This window comes from Impatiens glandulifera, chromosome 4 (genome assembly GCF_907164915.1).
Source record: "Impatiens glandulifera chromosome 4, dImpGla2.1, whole genome shotgun sequence".
Lineage (NCBI taxonomy): Eukaryota > Viridiplantae > Streptophyta > Magnoliopsida > Ericales > Balsaminaceae > Impatiens > Impatiens glandulifera.
Window position 1 is genome coordinate 6,715,167 of NC_061865.1, and position 20,219 is coordinate 6,735,385.

Here is a 20,219-nt window from a genome sequence, read left to right on the forward strand (position 1 = left end):
GCAGCAAAGGTAATAAAATATTAAAAGAAAAAGTATTTATAAATATTTTTTAAAATTTTAAAAGTAAACAAAAAGATTTATAAACAAAAATACTAGTGTTACACCCCATTACTTAAATATTTAAAAACAAAAAATTAAATTAACCAAATCAAAACAACCAAACTTTAAATAATTGGTTTTATAATATTTAAAAGAATATGTGAAATATATCAGTTAATAATTTTAATATATATATATTGTATTATATAATTTAAAATATTAAATAAAAAATAATAATTTTTAACCTTATATATTAAATTATTAATTTATTAACCTAATATATATTCCTCATCTCTCTTATATTTAATAATTAATTTAAATATAATATATTTTTTTTTATATTTTACATAATGTTTAAAATTAGTAACCATCAACATCAATGTTTTAATAAATTATAATTACAGAAAAAATAAAGGAATTTGTCATATTATTTAAAATTTTAATATATTAAATTAAGTTATAAATCAAATTATTAAAGTATTCATTTATATTTAAATTTATCGTTTAACTATTTTTTTAAAACTTATATATTAAATTATTAATTTATAATTTATTACCCGTAAATATCTCTTTTATATTTTATAATTAATTGAAATATAATCATATTTTTATATTATAGATAATATTTGAAATTATTTTGTAATAACAAAAGTTTTATTAAATTATAATTAATGAAAAAAATAAGGAAATTTGTTATACTATTAAGATTTTTAATATATTAAATTATTAAAAGTCTCTATTTATATTCAAATTTATAAGCTTAACTCATTCTTTTTTTTTATAGCTTCAGCCGCAAACAAAGAACGAGATTGGAGAAAAAAAAAAAAAACAGAACGTCAAAGCGATTTCACTCTGGAGAAGGATACAATCTCCGCCGTCTGGAAAAAGCTCTTGAAGGCGGAGAATAGAAGCTAAAGGATCAATTTCTCACTAGGGTTTTTGAAGCGAAGCAGAAAGAGATCAATTTTAACTGTAAATTTTTAGAAAATTTGATGGGAAGGCAGAAGGGAGAAGGAAACAGAAGCAAGGCTCGTCCTTCAAGCAGCAGGTGGGTTTCTTTTTATTGATTTGATTTCATTGTGTTTAAAAATTGAAAAGGGTCAATTCTGAATTTGCAAATTTCTTAAAACAGTCTAGCTGCATCTCTTCTGCCATCGGGTGCTTCATCTGTTGGATTTGGGGGTTATGTAGGAAGCTCTAGGCTGGAATTGGCTATCTCTAGTGAAGATCCTGGCTCATTTCAGGTGATTATTTTCCTATAAGTTGCTGGATTTTCTTCCCTTTCAGTTGGGTTATATAAATTATGACTTAAAATTTGGTTGATGTTATATCCTAGTGTCATTGGATGTTAAAAGCTTTATACTTTGTATACCCTGTTTAAATACTTCATTGATAGAAGATTTGAGCTTGGTAATGCACCATTAAGAATTTAGGGCTTCAGACATTGTATTAATAATTTTAGTCAATATTCTTTTGACATACAAATACATAATTTATGGAAAAGACGATTTTACTCGAGTTTCAAGATAAAACAGGGTAGACTGCAAGAGAAGCTATGGAAAACAAACATTTAGTGACGTTTCATACAAGTTGAATAACATTAACCACTACTTGACTTGAGAATTTATGCATTTTCATTAGTTGGAATATTTACTGGGAACCTATGATCATGTTTATAGCAGTAAGATGTGGCGAAGACATGCATATTCAATGTATATAAAATTATTGAAAATTGGACCCAAAAACTTGATCTGTGGTAGCTATCGAGTTTTATAGAACTAATATATTTAAGAAATTTTGTTGAAATATGTTTATAGCATTTTCTTTTCCTTGTATTTTTGGCCTCTGCATAGAAGAGGGGATATATCACCACTGTCTTTAATGCACAATCTCAGCTAATCTTTTCAAATTCTGACCGTGCAGGACATAGACAGTGAAGTAGCCCAATATCTGAGGAGGCTTTCAAGAAAAGACCCAACCACAAAGGTAAAATCTTACATATATGTTACCTAGACCTTTGCCATAGTAGGTAGACTTTTGGTTAGATAGAGGTATGATTAGTGGTCCATTGTGGTAATTTCTCACACACTTTGTAAGATGGTTTCCTTAAGTGCTTAGATGATATTCATAGTGAGTACTTTATCCTGTCTGCATTTTTAAAAAATGAGATGCATTAGGCATAATGGCTTGTTGATAACTAATGGTCATGTACTTGCAGTTGTGTTACTTATTTTTATTTATGACATCTTAGTAGGCATGTTGACTCATGCAGGTTCAATATGAGTTCTATTTCGTTTCCATTAGCATGATTGATTAATGATTGAGAAATATGGGTGTTAATTAATGTAGGTTCAATATGGGTTCTAACTCTAATTCCTCCTATTAAGATATCCTTAAAGGATAAGATATCCTTAAAGGAACTTAATGATTGGTTATTTCCTATATCTGTACTATTCTCGAATGGATAAAGTAATTACCATATATTTAACATTTTTTATTGTTCAGTGTCACCTTAGGAGGAGGGTCTTTTTGACATGTGAAGTTTAGACACACAACCATGGAACCTTCCTATCATCTTCTTTCAATTACAAATTTAGATGATTGTAACTGATGTTTTTTCCTTCTAGTCATACTTAATATTGCTCTATTTTCATTTGAAGCATGATGACATGGATTATTTAATATATTCATTATTACATAGATAATCCTACATTAGCAAGACCTACATATATTGGATATGTAATATGGGACATAGGTTTTCCTTTGCAAAATGTTTTTTCTATCCTTTTATCCTAGGCCATATTGTGTTGAGGAATTCAAATATCATTCACATTGTTGAATTAAACCTTCAATTTTGGTGGAAACTCATAGTCCCTTAATCCTTGGTCATATTGTGCTCTGGAATTTGTAAATCATACAGATTTACAATATTTATTCTTGTGGTGGAAACTAATAATCCTGGCTGTATTGTCTTGTGAAATTTGAATGTCATTCACTTTTACATATAACCTTAATTTAAATGGAAACAGATAGGCCAATTGGGATGCTATGGAAGATCATTTGCTTATCCTCTTGTCTTCATTCTTAAATCAGAAAACTGTAGCTTCATATTAGTATTATCTTCCTGAAAAATTTACTGGCAATTTTTTTTATCATCTTTCTTATTATTATCTGTCTATTGAGTTCTATCTTAAATTGTTAATATATTTTTATTGACTAACAGTCCCTCACAAAACAGATATGCCTTTACCTTGTCGTATGAATCTTTTATGGATGAGACTTATGACTCCTACTTTTCTTACAGCTCAAAGCTTTGACGTCATTATGCGTAGTGTTTGAACAAAAGACAAGCAAGGAGATAGTACCAATTATTCCTCAGTGGGTATGCATTGTTATTGTTCTTGTACAATTTAGTAACCGCTCTTGTATCATTAAGACTTTGTTCACTGAGGCATATGTGTTGAATAATTGAAGTGATTGTTACCAAAGGATTAGCAAGCTGAAAACTGAAGAAAATATTGAGTAATGATTGTGGGGCAAATACAGATCAAATCTGTAGTTGACTAGTCCCTCTTTTAACTGCATAAGACGTTTTTCTTTTCTCTACATGTACATGTTTACTTCATTCTATCTCTAGGTTTCTCTTCACCAACAAAACAGACCCTGTGTATTAATAGATATTTTAAAACCTGTTTTCTTTATGGAGGCATCAGATAATTTTTGAGATCATAATTTTTTTTTTGAATGTAAGATGCTAGCATGACTCCCCACAGTCATGAACACCTAGTTCAACTTAAGGCGTTCTAAGTGAGAATCGAACCCGTAATTTTTGAGATCATAATTACAACAGTTAAATCTTGGAAATGTTAAAATATCCTTTATTATTTGATGTATCTGGATTGTTTGTGACTTCCTATTTTTATTGTTACTTAAACAGGCATTTGAATACAGGAAGCTGTTGCTTGATTACAATAGAGAAGTTCGGCGGGCTACCCATGACACCATGACTTCACTAGTTTCTGCTGTCGGGTATTGCTGTTTTCTATTGTAGATAAATATTTTTTTTGCATATTCAGACAATAGTTATATTTGTTTTTTCCTTTCATTTCCTCTCTTTTACTACGTAAGGTATTGTTTCACATTCAAGAGAACAAGATTTCCATAGTTCATTGGATAAACAATTTATAAAAAAAGAAATAAAGGGCAAATAAACTTTACCTTTTGCACAATGGCGGTGTACTTTTCATTAACCGTCCAGTTCAATCTTTCTTCCTCAACACAGGAGGGATTTAGCACCACATTTGAAATCCATCATGGGGCCTTGGTGGTTTGCTCAGTTTGATCCAGTTTCTGAAGTCTCTCAAGCTGCAAAACATTCTTTGCAGGTTTGTGTTTACTTTTATACCTATTTAATGAACATATCTCAAATTTATAGCTAGAAAATAACTTATATCAAATAATATCCAAATTCGTATTTTTTTTTTTAAAATTTGTTCTCTTGAAGCTGACCAATTAAGAATAAAAAATGATGCTTAACAACACACCCCACAGACTACATAATTTTATATTAGTATGGTTATATGGATAATATATATTGATATACAAATCGTTCATGTGCATGCCCATTACGATTCTTAGACTATTTTTGATCAAGAATATAATATTCATTTTCTAAAAAAAAGAATATATTATTCTACCTATTAGCTTGATATGAGGCAATGCTCCTTCCCACCTTAATCTTTTAGATGGATTGCGTGATTAGATGTCAATAAGGTGTGATTCCTGAAAGATATCATCTAGACTAGAGTAGCAGTTTAATCAGTTTTGAGAACTTTACCACAGTTAACCTAATTTTACTTCTTCATTGCCAGACAGCATTTCCAGCACAGAGGAGACTAGATGCCATTATCATGTGCACAACTGAGATTTTGATGTACTTGGAGGAAAACCTCAATATTACTCCACAAAGTATGTCAGACAAGGTGGTTGCTTTGGATGAGTTGGAAGAAATGCATCAGCAGGTACCTATTCAATAAATCCAAGGTCTTTTTTTTTGCATTATTATGAAGACTATTTGAGGTATCCATGAAAATTAACCTAAAATCTCTATCTCTGGCTGGTTATACCATTTTTGCTCATTATATTGACACAAATTGTGCTGACAACAAGCTTTGAACATTCGGGAGAGTGCTGGACGTGTTACCTAACATAAAGAAATCATTTTTGTAGGATGTCTGTTGAAGCACCTCATTTATGTGACAACTCTACCATAAAGCCACATTGAATTTGTTAATAATATAATATTATTATTATTATTATTATATCATACTAATGAATAGTAACCTATTATAAACCACTGTTTTGGTTGCTGTGATTTATTTTGTTGGGCAGTCCAAGTATTTGTGTACCACCATTAAAAGGGCATGCCCCTCATTTGTAATCCTTAAAATGAGACTAGTGAGGGCTAGTCTCTCATTCATTCTTTCTTTTGTTTTACTCTTGTACCTTTATTCCCAACTTCTTACTAACTTGGAAAAGTAGGGACTGGAAACCAATCTAGCTGCTGAACATGGCAGTTGTACAATTTACCTATTGCCAATCTGGCCCCTTTTGTGGCATCTTTGATTTTATTAACTCAATTGTTTGTTCTTCAGGTGATTTCGTCATCTTTATTGGCATTGGCTACTTTTCTTGACGTCTTGATGGATCTGAAATTGGAGGACAATGTTGAAGGTATGACTGGTGAGGCAAAGAAACGTATGAAGGCTCAGCTTACAACAAATTCTCTTGCCGAAAAGTTGTTTTCTGCTCACAATTTCTTTCTAGATTTTCTGAAGCATCAAAACCCCAGTGTTCGATCAGCTGCATATTCAGTTTTGAGGAGTTTCATTAAAAATGTTCCTCATGCTATTAACGAAGGTAATATGAAAGCTCTGGCCACAGCAATTCTTGGTTCTTTCCAGGAAAAGAATCCAGCTTGCCATTCGTCAATGTGGGAAACAATGTTGCTGTTCTCCAAATTATTTCCCAACAGTTGGACTACCATAAATGTCCAGAAAATTGTACTAAGCCGGTTCTGGAATTTCCTTAGAAATGGGTGTTTTGGATCCCAGCAAGTTTCTTATCCAGCTTTAGTACCCTTTTTAGGTTGTTTGCCTCTTAAGTCTATAGGGGGTGAGAAGTTCTTCCTCGAGTTTTTTACCAGCTTATGGTCTGGAAGGAATTTTCTGAATTCTTCACATGCAGACAGACATGCATTTTCTCGGTCATTATCAGAGTGTTTCCTTTGGGTCATGCATAATGCTTCTAGGTATGTGCTTCCTCTCTTTTCTTTTCTTTTTTTTGTTATGTTTTGGATGCCAATGATATCATTCTTATGTATGTCTTGCTTCTTTCTTGGAACATTTGTCATGCTTTGTGTGATAATGTAAATCGTTCTTTTCCTGTACGCGGATATTATCCTTACACAGAGTTCCATTTATCATTGTACTCCAGGTTTTTTGAAGGAGCTGATATTCATCAATTCCACGTTACTCTTATTGAGAAGGTCCTTTTGAAGCTTTTATGGTGTGATTTCATGCCTCTTGTCAGCTTGAAAACAGAGGACAAGCTCTCCCTTGGGCAACTCGGAAAGCCACGGGAGGGAATAATCAACACATCGGAGACCAATTGTCCAACAGGCTATATAGAAGATTTAGGGAAATGCATAATAAATATCCTCTCAGGAATTTATGTTTTGAATCACGACCTTCTCTTGAATTTCTGTTCTGAGTTCCAAGAGAATTGCTTGAATATCTTGCAGCAAAGCACCACTTTAGAATATGCAGAGCTTGTTGGAAGGATTATCAAATTCTTTACATTATTAGGGCAGCATGATGCTCTGAAATGTGAAGAATGGCCCTTGGTTCAAATAGTGGGGCCCATTCTTGTGAGGTCTTTCTCATTAATTAAAGAAATTGTAAGTGTATTGCATATTTCTTTTCCTTTGAGACCTTTATCAATCATATTATTGTCTATGAAATGCTTCAAGAGAACATCAGTTGGTTTCACTGTTTTCATTGATTTATTTATCTGGTGTCATTTGTTTGAATTTGTAAACTAGCAGGTTTAGGTGTATTAAACTCTAGTCCATCAACATTTTCTCTGTTTTATTTATTTTATATTTTCAAAAGTGGTGAAGATGGTTTAGGGGTGGAGACCACCTATGTTTATGTGCAATATTATGACATCCCCAAGTATTGCTGTTTGTTGTGGAGATTTTTTTTTTTTGCTTCTGATGCTCACTTGTACTTTATTATTGATTCATTGTGGCATTTAACTGCAGGACTCAGCAGATGCTATTGGACTTATAACAACGTCTGTATCATTATTTGGTCCCCGCAAGATCATTAGTGAACTTGTCCAAAATGAAAGCAATATTTTTGGTGGCTTGTCTGTGAAGAAGAATGGAGAGTTGGACTCTGGGGCCTTTCTAGACCTATTTGATCAGATATTTGTGCCCTGGTGCTTGCAAGGAAAGGGTCCCCCAGCTGTTGCACGATTGGATCTTTTATTTGTATTACTTGACAATGAATTTTTTTCTGAACAATGGAACTGTATCATCAGATTTGCAGCCAAGTCAGAACATCTTGAATCTCGGTCTGATCCAGAGAATGATCACATATCAATTTTGGCAATGCTAATGGAGAAAGCAAGAGTAGAACTTAAGAGAAGAGGTTCACAGTCTGTGCAACAGCAAGGATCTCTCCCAGACCACTGGTATCATGAGCTTTTAGATATCTCTGCTGTTTCCATTGCACGTGGTATTCCTCCCATTGAAAGCTCTGATTCCCGATATCTATGGTATGTTTTTTTGTTTCTTCCTATTGTTATAAGTGATCACATGGTATGAAATTGCAACAATTAAGATGCATTTATGCTTTTCCTTCAATAAGAAAACAAATCATATGTTTGAGTTTGGGTTGGCCAGGGAAATCTGCATCTTTACATCTAGGAGATAGAAAGTTCAATAATATGATAGTGTGTACTTTCTACACAGTTTTATCTTGTTTATATGAAATTACAGCTGTTTGTATTGGTGTATTACTTTCTTTTGCTTACTTGTAGTTTTTCCGAGGGATTATTTAACGTTTACTTGTAGTTTTTCACATTTCTCATTGCTGATGTTCATCACATCTGTTAAACAGGTCTGTCCTTGGTGGTCTAACAGAAGATCAAACTTCATTTGTGTCCAGAGACACAAAAATACTTGTATATGAAGAAATATACAGGAAATTACTGAATTTCATGGAGGATTCTACTTTTAGCTGGACCCGATATTCACATTCTTCATTAGTAAAAAATAGTGATTCCATCTCGAAAGTTGAACCTTCTAAAGATGCTCTTGAAATGGCTTATTTTGCCCTTGAAGTACTTAATGGCAGCTTCTTTGTCTTGAAAACTATAGGAGACAGGGTAGAATTAGTTTCAGGCATCTTGGCAGTGATTTTTCTGCTCAGTTGGGAATACAAGGCAGCAGAAGAATTTCATGATGCAATTGAGGGTGAAACATGTAGCAAACTGAAGGAAAGGATGGATTTTTGTGCCTCTGTGCACAATTTTCATGGAAAGATAAACAGTCAGGTTTACAGAAGCCTCAGCACGAGCATACGGAAAGATCTAGCAAGTATTTTGGCCGAGTCTATGAGGTTTGCAATTTTCAAAGAGGATAAACTAGACACCAGCAAACTTGCATCTTTGTGCTGCCTTTGGATGACCGAGGCTCTTGAACGCCTATGTATGGACCTGACAGAGGAGCAGAAATTTCTAGACCAATTCCTTAGCAAGGATGATTCGTGGCCCCTATGGGTTTCTCCAGATATTAAATTGGGGAAAAGGTCAGCCACTGTAAATGTGGAAAGTGTCTCAATAGAGGTAAGAAAATGTTGGTTATTTATTTTCCCGTATTTTTATTATAGAGTAGGATGTAGCCTTGATAAAAGAAGTCCACTTCATTGCCCTTCAATATAGGTACAAATATTGAGCTGGTTACATGGTTAGATCAATATCTAATTCTGCACCTTGTCTATGAAACCATGCATTAAATGTTATTATATAGGACATCATTACTTGGCTTTATAGTATAGTACTTCTTGCAGATACTCTAGTAAGGAACTATGTTTCTGATGTGTGCTAACATATTAATCACAACAATCCTATTGACGCAGCAACAATAATTGTTGCCCTTCTGACACAGCTAAACCGGGTCTGAAGTTTCTAACTTCTTTTGACTTATCCAATAACAGCTGCAATAATTGTTTCCTGAGAGACATCTAATACCATATATCACTTATGACCTAGATGTGTATAATACAACAATAGTTGATTAGTGTCTATTGAAAATTGTAGTAACTATGGTAAAATCAATCAGATATTTCATTCTGCCCACCTACTATCCATGTATATGTGAGTCCTAGAGGTTTTAACAAGGTACATAATCAATGGAGGGTTTATTTGACTCAATTGCAATAGGTTGAGTGCTTTGAGGTTCCTTTTGAAAGTTCAGGGACTTAATTGATCTTTGACCACTAGTTCATGGGGGCTATTTGATCTTGTTTCCCATCATACAGAGCATGATCTTAATGTTTGTTATTCATTACCACTCTTTTCATGTTTTCTGCTCTAAAAAGTGTTAATATGCTGATAGTGGAAAAATACTAGATCACAAGTTAGACAAAAATTGACATGGGAGGAATATGTAGGGAGGATATTGTAGCTTGTAACATGAAGGAAAATATTCATCCTTAGTTTAAGCTTTGCTAGTAGCTATGGAGGAAGCCTTTCTAGTTTATTTGATAAAAAAAAAATGACAGATGACCAAGTATAGCTTTGTTTCCAGTCAGCTGGGTTTGTTGCGTGAATCCTATATTCCGCTAAGCTCAATCATGTACTATTTCACATAATGACACCTCCACTTTATGAGCTCATATTTATTCAAGAATATATTAAATTCAAGAATCTAATATGACAATCGTCTTTCTTCCTTGCTATGTAGGGATGTAGAAAGAACATGATGATAGAAGTTATTGATAAGCTTCTCTCTGAAGTTGGAATCAACACAGTAATTGTTGGTGCTAGTTCAGGAGTTCAATTGCCGTCAGAAACTTCTTACTCTCGAGCTTGGCTTGCTGCTGAAATGTTATGCACATGGAAATGGCAAGGAGGTAGTGCATTGAGTTCCTTTCTACCTCTGCTCACTGCATATGGGAAGAGCGGGAATCATTCCAACGAAGATATTTTGTTAGATGATGTTGTTAGCATTTTGCTCGATGGCGCTCTTGTCCATGTAGTAAGTGGTGAAGTTTGTCTTAACACTGTATTTCCTATTTCAATTGATGAAATAAGAAATGTTGAGGAACCTTTCCTAAGAGCTCTTGCATCGTTAGTGTTCGCTCTTTTCAAAGAGAATATATGGGGAAAGTTCAAAGCTATGTCATTGTTTAAAGTACTTGTGAGCAAAATTTTTATGGGTGATCAAGTTAACTTTAGTTGTTTGAAGATCCTCTCCCTTATCATGGGACAACTTATCAGGCCATTGAGCATCAGATGCAGTGAAGAAAGTGAAAAGAGTGAATTGGACTGTTCTTTGGAGACTCTGCTGAGTGATAATATTAAGGAATGGCTGCAGAGAACTATGTTATTCCCACCACTAAGTTCATGGACAACAGGAGAAGGTAAATGCTCATCTCTTTGTGTAAACAAATGGATTATCTGTGGAAGCATCATGCATGTTCCCATGATATTGAGTTTACATTCTACTTACATTTCCTATAAAGAAGCATTTGATAATTTGGAATATGTGATCGAGTTCACATTTTATCTACATTGCTTTCATTTCCTATAAGAAATATTTGATACATGATTTTAATTTGATAATTGAGAATCTTTGAATTCAAACTTTTGGAAATAGTCAAACTAGGTTTATTTTATTTTATATTTTATTTGTATATATACACTAGTTTAGATACTTTAGGATTCTGATTTACCCTAATTGAGAAACTAAAATATATTTGTTGAGATATTTTAGGAATTCTGATTTATCTTAATTAAGGAAAATCAGCTCCTACCCTACACTTGTATAAATAGGTATAACCTATTACGAGAATAACATATCAAAAGTATTCAGTAAACAGACATATGCTGCTAACAGATCATACCTTTGATACTTTAATGCCAAGCAAGTTCAGTTTCCTCCCTTGCTTATCATCTTCTAGTAGAACTCATTTATAGTTTTTTTGGTTGTTGGTGCTCCTGTTGCTGATGATGTTTGTATATATTTGCAGATATGGAAGATTGGTTTCACTTGGTATTGTCATGTTACCCTGTAATGGTTGAGGGACAAAGGCTGAAGCCTGGAAGAGATATTAGTCAAGTTGAGAAAGAGCTCTTGCTTGGTCTGTTCCGCAAGCAGAGAGATGGCAGCCACACATCTGTCACTTCTAATAAACTGCCTGTGGTGCAGATTTTGTTATCTGAATTGATAACAATCTCTCTTGGGTATTGCTGGAAGGAATTGAATGAAAAAGACTGGGATTTTGTAGTGTATCAACTAAGACGGTGGACCGAGTCTGCAGTTGTTACAATGGAGGAAGTAGCGGAGAAAGTGGATGAGGTCATAACAAATGGATGTGAAGGCTTGGAAATTTCTTTAAATAAGCTTGTGCTTCTTGATTCAAATTTAGAACCTTCTATTAAGACTGCCACCAATGCCCTTGCTGCGTTTTCACAATTTGTTGTACTTGTTGAATTGGACGATGAAGAAATTTCAGATTATGCATGCCCTCTCAAAGCTGACAAATGGAATTTCATCAAGGATAAGATTCTTGAAGGTGTTCTTCGCTTGTTCTTTTCCACCGGTGTTGCTGAGGCTATTGCAAATTCTCATTCCCATGATGCTGCTTCTATTGTATCATCATCCAGGCTCAAGGCTTCTCACTTTTGGGAGTTAGTTGCTTTAAATGCTGTCAGATCGTCTGTTTATGCAAGAGAAAAAGCAATGAAATCTATTGAACTATGGGGGTTAAGTAAAGGGGCCATGAATTCTTTGTATGCAATTTTGTTTTCGAACGAATCTATCCCTGCTTTGAAGCGGGCAGCTTATCTTTTTCTTTCTACTGAGCCTGCATCAAAGTTTTCCGTCATCAATGAAGCTACAACAACACCTCAGCTGGATGAAGACATTTCAGATCCTGCTGATCAGTCGCATGAAGGGAATATTAGTTTGAGAGAGGAAATTGCTTTTATGATTGAAAAGTTACCATGTGAGATTCTTGAAGCTGAGCTGTTGGCGTTAGAGAGTGTAAGCAACTATTGATCAGTTTGAAGTTACTGTCCTCTTTAATTGATGTTTGTACCCATTAACCTAAGAGCTTGTTTGATCTTGGGTTATGTGGGTTTCTCAAAAATAATAAAAAATCTCTATCACATCACCTATCATTTCAACCATCAAATCACTTTATTCATCAACTAAAATACCCACTTAACTTTTCATAACTTTTAAATACAAAATTTTAGTAATTTAACCCAAATAATCCCAAAAATCCACTTTTTCATTAACAAGTTTTTGATTTCATAACCTTCAAATGACTCTAATAACCCCACATTGTTGCTGATACTTTTCTAAATCTGCAGGTGAATATTTTTCTTGCATGGTCATTGTTACTGTCGCATCTAAATTCCCTACCCTCTTCTTCATCTGAAAGAGAAAGATTAGTCCAGCATATTAAAGAGCACACAAGTTCAGGAATATTAGATTGTCTTTTCCACCATATTCCGTTGGAAATCTGTGTTGCATATAGTTTAAAGAAGAAAGACACAGAACTACCTGCTGCACTATCAGAGGCTGCTACAGCAGCAACACAAGCCATCACAAGTCGTTCGATTTTGTTCTCAGTAAACTCCCTTTGGCCTCTAGAACAAGAGAAAATTGCTTCAATTGCTGGTGCAATTTTTGGTTTAATGCTTTGTACTCTTCCTGCCTATGTTCGGGAGTGGTTCGTCAATATACGCGACCGCTCTATGTCATCAGCAATTGAGGCATTCACGAAAATCTGGTGCAGCCCGTATTTAATAGCAACCGAACTTTCTCAGGTACAACACTTGTTTCAAATTTATCTTTGGTTTCCACTCTTATATATTATCTATGCAACTTAAGGAATACTGAAACCTTGTGGGACAACAGTTGTACATGGATATTTTAAAGTACTAGTTTAGTTCTTGGAATCCAGTTATTTTATTTATAGGGTATTTGGTTGAGCTGCCCGGCAAAGTTTGATGTCTATAACAGCTTGTTTTTTAAAGGATAGAACATTTCATTAATCCATATTTCGAGATCTCAAAATTGAGGAGAAACATCCAAACAAAAACAATACAAGCCAAGTTAAGACATTTAATGTCATAAGTTACTCAAACATTCGAAGAAACAAATCCAACATCAGAAAAAACATTAGAAAATAAGAAACAAATTAGACTTGCACCAACGTGAACTTACTCCTCGTGGTCAGAGGAGCTGAGATCAAAGCGAATCACAACTCTTCTTGTGACATCCGAGCGAGGCCCGACTCCCTTATGACCATGGTCATCGGAGTTGACTCCACTGTTCAACTTAAACGTCTCTCACTAAAGATGAGATTTCAAAGCATTTTTTTTGTTTCTTTTCACTTTTTGGTTCGCATTTTCTAAAATTTTCTCACACCGGTTAAGTTTGTTCTCATTTGTGACTATAACTGCTTGTTGCAGATAAAGAAAGCTAGCATTGCAGATGAGGACTTCTCCATTAGCGTGAGCAAATCATCCAACAAGGTTGTTGCTACTTATACAAAGGATGAGACGGGGATGGATTTGGTGATTTGTCTTCCGGCATCTTACCCATTGCGTGCCATAGATGTTGATTGTGCTAGGAGTCTAGGCATTAGCGAGATGAAGCAGAGGAAATGGTTATTGTCTTTGTTGTCTTTTGTCTGTAATCAGGTATTTACAATGTTACTTTGCATGTTCTTCCTCCCCTCATTCATGAAAGAGTTTTCCTTTATATTTTTATACTAAGAGAGAGCGTTGACTAGCTAGTTTAAATCCTGAATAAGATGCTCCTTTCATCTTATTTATGCAACATGGTCTACTTTGATGAGTTTGAACGAAGTAGATGAGAAAATACTTGCTAGTGAATTTCTCCTCAATTATGTGTAAATATCTGACTAGAAAATGTGAGTCTTTCTATGTTGAAATGGAAAACTGTGGAAAAGAAGTAAAATTAATTTATTCAGTGCATAAACAAACGTAGAAATCTGGAAAAGGAGAGAAACGCAAGAGGTGTTTGTTCCAAACTTAGAAACGAGGAAGTAGATTGGAAGGAGATTCAAGAATGTATAATTATTCAAAGTGGAATATGAAACATGGAACAAAGTTGCTAACTCCACTCAAAATTTGTTATTTACATGAAATAGAGTCCCGAAGCTTCCAAATTGCTGTTTAACTAGATTCGTTGCATTAGTTTAGTTTCTAGTTTTTTTCATTTGGATTTATTTGAGAACTAGTTAGTAATAGTTTCTATTTATTTTTTCACAACATTTATTTTATTTTCTTCATTAAAAGGTTCATTCTTTTACTTGTATTCATGTTGTTTTTATATTGAAAAATCATTTTGGTCTCTATTACCTACCTTTGCTTAAAACCCAATTTCTTAATATCTATGCAGAATGGAGCTCTAGCAGAAGCTATACGTATTTGGAAGAGCAATTTCGACATGGAGTTTAAAGGCGTTGAAGAATGTCCCATCTGTTATAGTGTCATTCACACGACTAACCATAGTCTCCCTCGCCTTGCTTGCAAGACTTGCAAACACAAGTATCATTCAGCCTGCCTTTACAAATGGTTCTCAACTTCTCACAAGTCAACTTGCCCACTATGCCAGTCTCCATTTCGATCATAAAACACTCCGATTCGGTTTCTTAGTAATAAGTTATTCGATCGATCCCTGTTATTTATCTGTACCTAGCCAAATAATTATTACTTATTTTTGAATCTCAAATTTTTGATTTGGTCCCAATTTTGAAGTAGCAGAACTAGGGTTTTCAAAGAGATAGAAGCTTGCAGTTTTTAATTGATTGTTTCCTTGTTGTTGTATGGGTATTTGTTTAAATTTTATGGTATAAAAAAAAAGTATTAAAGTTGAAGAATATATGAATAAATATGAAATGGGGGGATAGGTAACAATAATAAATAGAGTAAGTTGTGAAATGTTATTAATGATAGAGGAGACACAAGGCAGGGTTTGACAGGGTACAAATTTAAGATTATTCAACCCCTTATCTGACATGTTGAACCACCCCCTCATTACTTTAAATCCTTACATAATAAAAAATAAAAATAAATTTGGAATTATGTTTTTTCAATTATTTTCATATGAATCTTTGGTTTAGTTGTTTACCCTTATTTGATTTCAATGACAGCTACTCTCAACATGTAACATTTCCATTTCTCGAGTCATAATTGATTCACGGTTTATTTTTACCCTATGATCATTTTTTTACTCGGGTTGTGGTTGTTTAGTTGTTTTTCTTGTGATATCCAACGTGGGTATAAAATCGGGTTATGGTTGTTTTGTTGTTTTTCTTGTGATATCCAACATGGGTATAAAACCGGGGTGGATGGTCGATGATATGAATAAGATTCGTTTGATGGAATAGATCCATTTGGTGATAATAGTCAAGGATGAAATGATGATAGAAAAACAAATTAAGATATTGGAGTGGAGAAGTCTGTTGAAGCACATTGTCGATGTCTGTTCGTACGTTTGTCTTATAATTGAGTTAATTTGTGGTTTTCATTAACCTATTTTTAGACATTTACCTTCTAATTGTTCCTTTGCTTCCATGCTAATAGGCCACACTTTGTTTCCTAAAGCAACATCCTCCCTCCGGGTTAGATCTTCACCCTACACGTGGCATGCTGATATACACAATGGATCTTATCTTAGAATCGTACTCAAACAATCTCTTCTCTGATTAGATGTTCTATTCTTATTAAAAACGTACTAAGTTGAAATTAGGTTATGATCGTGATAATTGTATTAATTACGTAAATTGTTTATTTTTGAAATGATCCCGGTCTGCTTTCAATAATTTCGTGATTTCTGAATCAAATTGCCCCGTTTAGGGCGAAGGCAATTTCACGATTTCTGATTCGAATTGCCCTATTTAGGTGAGAACGTTTTTTTTATTCTGATTTGACCAATAGTTAAACTAATATTTGTGTTTCATAAAAAAATAATAGATTCATTTTTAATAATAATATTAATTTTTAATATATTAAACTATATTAATTTTATCATAGATAAATATAATTGAATTGAAAAAATTGTATAAACGGAGCCACAATCACTCTTGAAAATGATATTTATTTTTATTTGGTATAAAAGATGCTATTGAAATTAAATTAAACAATTTTAAGTAAACATGACTATAATTTGAAATGTTAATCATAAATTTGAAATTAAACATGACTATAGAATAATGAAAAAAAGATAAAGAACTTTAATTTATAAAAAAAGCTAGGTAACTTTGATTAAGCTTGAAGAGGAATACAAGTACAAATAATATATCAATAAACTAAGAACCAAACAGATCCTAAGAGTATCTAATGAAGACGACAAATGAAAGAAATAGGAATATAAAGATATCATGTGGTGAGGAAAGGCCCGGGCTTGTTTGTTTATGATTATCCAACGTTATTAAATTCAATTCCAGAATAGTCTGTCTTTCTGCCTGGCCTGCAAAGAAATTGAATTCATATTTAAATTTAAATGGGTAAAATAAAAGAAATAAAAAAAATAAAAACCCTAATTTCTTAAAGCTCATATCTGTAACTCTGATGAATTTAAGTCCCACCATTAATTCATATTCAGTCTTCTTCATCATCATCTGCACACCATTAATATCCATCTCTTCCCCCACATATATTTATGCTATCTTTTAATTATTTTATGTAATTAATTCTCTTTTATTAAAAATATATAAAAAAAACTTTTTAAAAGAGAGAGCACATTGAAATCCACAAGATGACAAACAGCTAGCAATTAAGAGTTTCATTGGGGAATTCAAATCCAGCTTAATATAATTTTTTATTATTTCCATAACTTGTTAATACCAATATTATCACATCTACCAAGGTGCTAGGGTTTGATTATATTAAATCTTGATATATAGTTTAGTAAGGGTTTTTCATTTTTGGGTTTTAGATAAAATCTTTGTTTGACCTATTTTTTTCAAGAGCTAGTTTTATTGACCATTTTACTTTTTGGGTATTTTTTTGTTATTTAGATGGATAGAATGATCCAATATTGAGAGAAGGTGGAAAAGAATGAACTAATCAAATGAATGACTTAATATTTAAAATATATATGTATAGAAACCATGCAATATAGAATGATATTTTGAGTGTTATTAACAAGAAGATGTAAATTTTTTTGACAATAAATATAGTTTTGATTAACTTACCACCATTGATAAAAGTTATAAGAAATATATAGCAGTAACAATAAGAATCCAGAAAACCCAGGATAGATAGCGCCGCTTAAGTTAAAGATTGATGGATCTTGATCAATGATGAAATGAATATGTGTAATAATATTCATAACAACATGAACATGAACATAATCAATCATATGTATATATAAATGGCGCTATCCCTCCTGAGCTTTACAGATTCTAATATGCAGAAAGTAGTTTCTTCATTCATATGATAAAGAGAGAGAGAGATTGATAGATAGAGAGATGATAGATGAGGGTTTGAAGGGTCTATTTTATAGGGGCTTGTTTCATATGGGTTATTAGAGATGGGGTTTTTTAGGGTTTTCAAAAAAAAAATCTTGTTTTAAAAAAATTATTATTTGGATTTTTAGTTTTTTTTTTAAATAAAAAAAAATATTTTAATATTTTAATCGATAAAATAAGTGATTTGATTCTTAAAAAGAGGAAGATAATAAAAACCAAAATCAAACTAGCTTTAGGACTCAAAAAGACTATACCTTAATTAATAATAAATTATTATCACTTTTTGACTGCATGCCTACTTACTTTTTACCTCGAGCTCATACTTAATCTTGGCTTATTTGAAAAAACAAATATTGGGTTATGTAATTAAAATATTTCTTTTCACCTTGAGCTTATACTTATCTAGGGTTATTTGAAAAAAAAAAATACAAAACACAAGCTTAAATAATTGAAATTTAGCTTATACTTAAGTTTGGGTTATTTGAAAAGGAATACAAAATATTGGGTTAAAATATACTTGTAAAATGAAAAGTAGGAATCAAATACAAAAATAATATTTCAAGGCTCAGACTATGTTCAATTTCAAATTGTGCACGCATAGAACATTTAAGATACCGTAACAGTACTGTAAAAAAAAACGACAAGGGATTTTAATTGTATTTGGGTGTTACCAAATTGCATGTGTGAATATTATTTTTAGTATGGAATGATTGAATTCGCGGTTTTGGGGATGATAGAGCTATGTACATCGATCCGTCTTTGAGTTTGTTATTTGGTTTATATGAAGAGAGAGTAATATGTGTATTTTCATTAGAAGTCGGATTGAAATTAGAGGGTGAAACCACTCACCATTCAGATCTAAAAACCTAGTTTGATAAGATGAAAGTGAAATTATGAACAATAAATTTGACAAGAGAGAAGTTGTAGAAGCTAAGCTTCAATAGTATATAAATGTGTACCAAATTAGGCATCGGGTTTGGGCCGACAACAAGTAAGTTAAAAAATTTACTTATTCTAACACTTGTCCAAAAGCAAGAGTCGAAGGGATCATTCATCTTGAGTGACTGAACAGTCGTTCATTTGCCCATTTGACCTCGTATTGATAAAAAGTACGTATTTACTTCCGATTTGGATTAGCTAAAAATGTTTTGGCAAATCCTTCTTTTTTTTATTTGTTGAACAACTTGAGGCTTCTATCTAACTTAATTTCTTGCACGATGTCGCAATCATGATATCGTGATTAATGAAATGATTATTTAACCCTAGCTTCCACACAAAAATAATAATGAATAGTGTACACTATATAAGTATGATTATAAATTAAGAATGTGCTTAACATCCACACAAATATATATGTTCTATTTTCCATCTTGCCACTCTTCCTTGACAACAATCAACAATATCCACATCAAGATTTGTAAGATTAAGAGTATATGTATACTTCAATTGTCCATCATATATGATCAATAATATCTAATAATTATTTAAGTTGTCTCATCAAAGTTTATGATCTTAAAATGTATGGCAAAAGTCTTGATCCATGGTGATTGATGGCATTTTATTGGTTTAAAGAAGACTATCAAAACTCTAGTTGCCACTTAATCATAATCCAAATCGAGTATTATTATTTTTGTTTATTTAAAGAAAAATAATCATTCATTCAAAAATTTTGCAGATTGTAAAAACTTGGATGAAATTTCAACATAAACAATTTAGTACAAGACATTACATGAGTTGTCACAAAAGTTCCACAAAAGTCTAAAAAACGAGTGATTCAAGTTCGGCATAGATCTTGACTCCCTTCAATGTAGCTAGCGTTCCAATCCTAATTTACATTGCTATAATTTTTGTATATTCATTTCTCTTTCGATCTTTGACTTTTTGCTAATTCATTTTCACGATCTTGTCGAGAATTTTGACTTGCTCATATTGAAACTCGTCGTGTGACTTCTAGCTGACACTAAAAATCCTTTGATATATATCTTGTACATGTACCTCATGAAACTAATTGTTCCCTTAAATCATTTCTTTTCCATCTCTAGACGAGTGAGTATTCTCATCGGTAGTGGAGTGGTGAAAACCGAGACCTCATACAAAATGCAACCCTAGCTAGTTTTCGTGAACCTCTCATGCATTCACTTTGGATAATCAAAGTTTCGTGAAAAATGGATGACTCAAAATGAAATGGAAGCTCATCCACAAATTGCAAGTGGGATGGGATTGATGTTTTGAGGGCCGATGAATAGGGGGAACTCACTATCGATGAAAAGCGACGGTCCCAATATTTGTTTTTTTGTTTGTTATTATTATTTAAGAATATATTTTATTAAGTAAAAGAAGCCATAATAACAAGTAATTAATAAGGAATGGAAT

General features: G+C 32.8%; 1 protein-coding gene across 2 annotated transcripts; it reads left to right on the forward strand.

The window, feature by feature from the left end:
- The first annotated feature begins 864 nt into the window (after window positions 1–864).
- On the forward strand, window positions 865–15,198 carry LOC124934260 (E3 ubiquitin-protein ligase listerin). Of its 2 annotated transcripts, XM_047474761.1 has the most exons (16): window positions 865–1,087; window positions 1,172–1,283; window positions 1,963–2,025; window positions 3,344–3,421; window positions 3,977–4,068; window positions 4,322–4,424; window positions 4,911–5,060; window positions 5,694–6,349; window positions 6,535–6,997; window positions 7,364–7,881; window positions 8,226–8,952; window positions 10,073–10,751; window positions 11,361–12,376; window positions 12,709–13,167; window positions 13,816–14,046; window positions 14,771–15,198. In XM_047474761.1, the coding sequence occupies exons 1-16, from the start codon at window positions 1,032–1,034 to the stop codon at window positions 15,002–15,004; spliced, it is 5,637 nt and encodes a 1,878-aa protein (XP_047330717.1). In that variant the 5' UTR covers window positions 865–1,031; the 3' UTR covers window positions 15,005–15,198. The 2 variants fall into 2 exon arrangements, with proteins under 2 accessions (XP_047330717.1, XP_047330718.1); XM_047474762.1 differs by lacking the exons at window positions 865–1,087; window positions 1,172–1,283; window positions 1,963–2,025 and having other exon boundaries at window positions 3,991–4,068.
- Window positions 15,199–20,219: the final 5,021 nt, after the last annotated feature.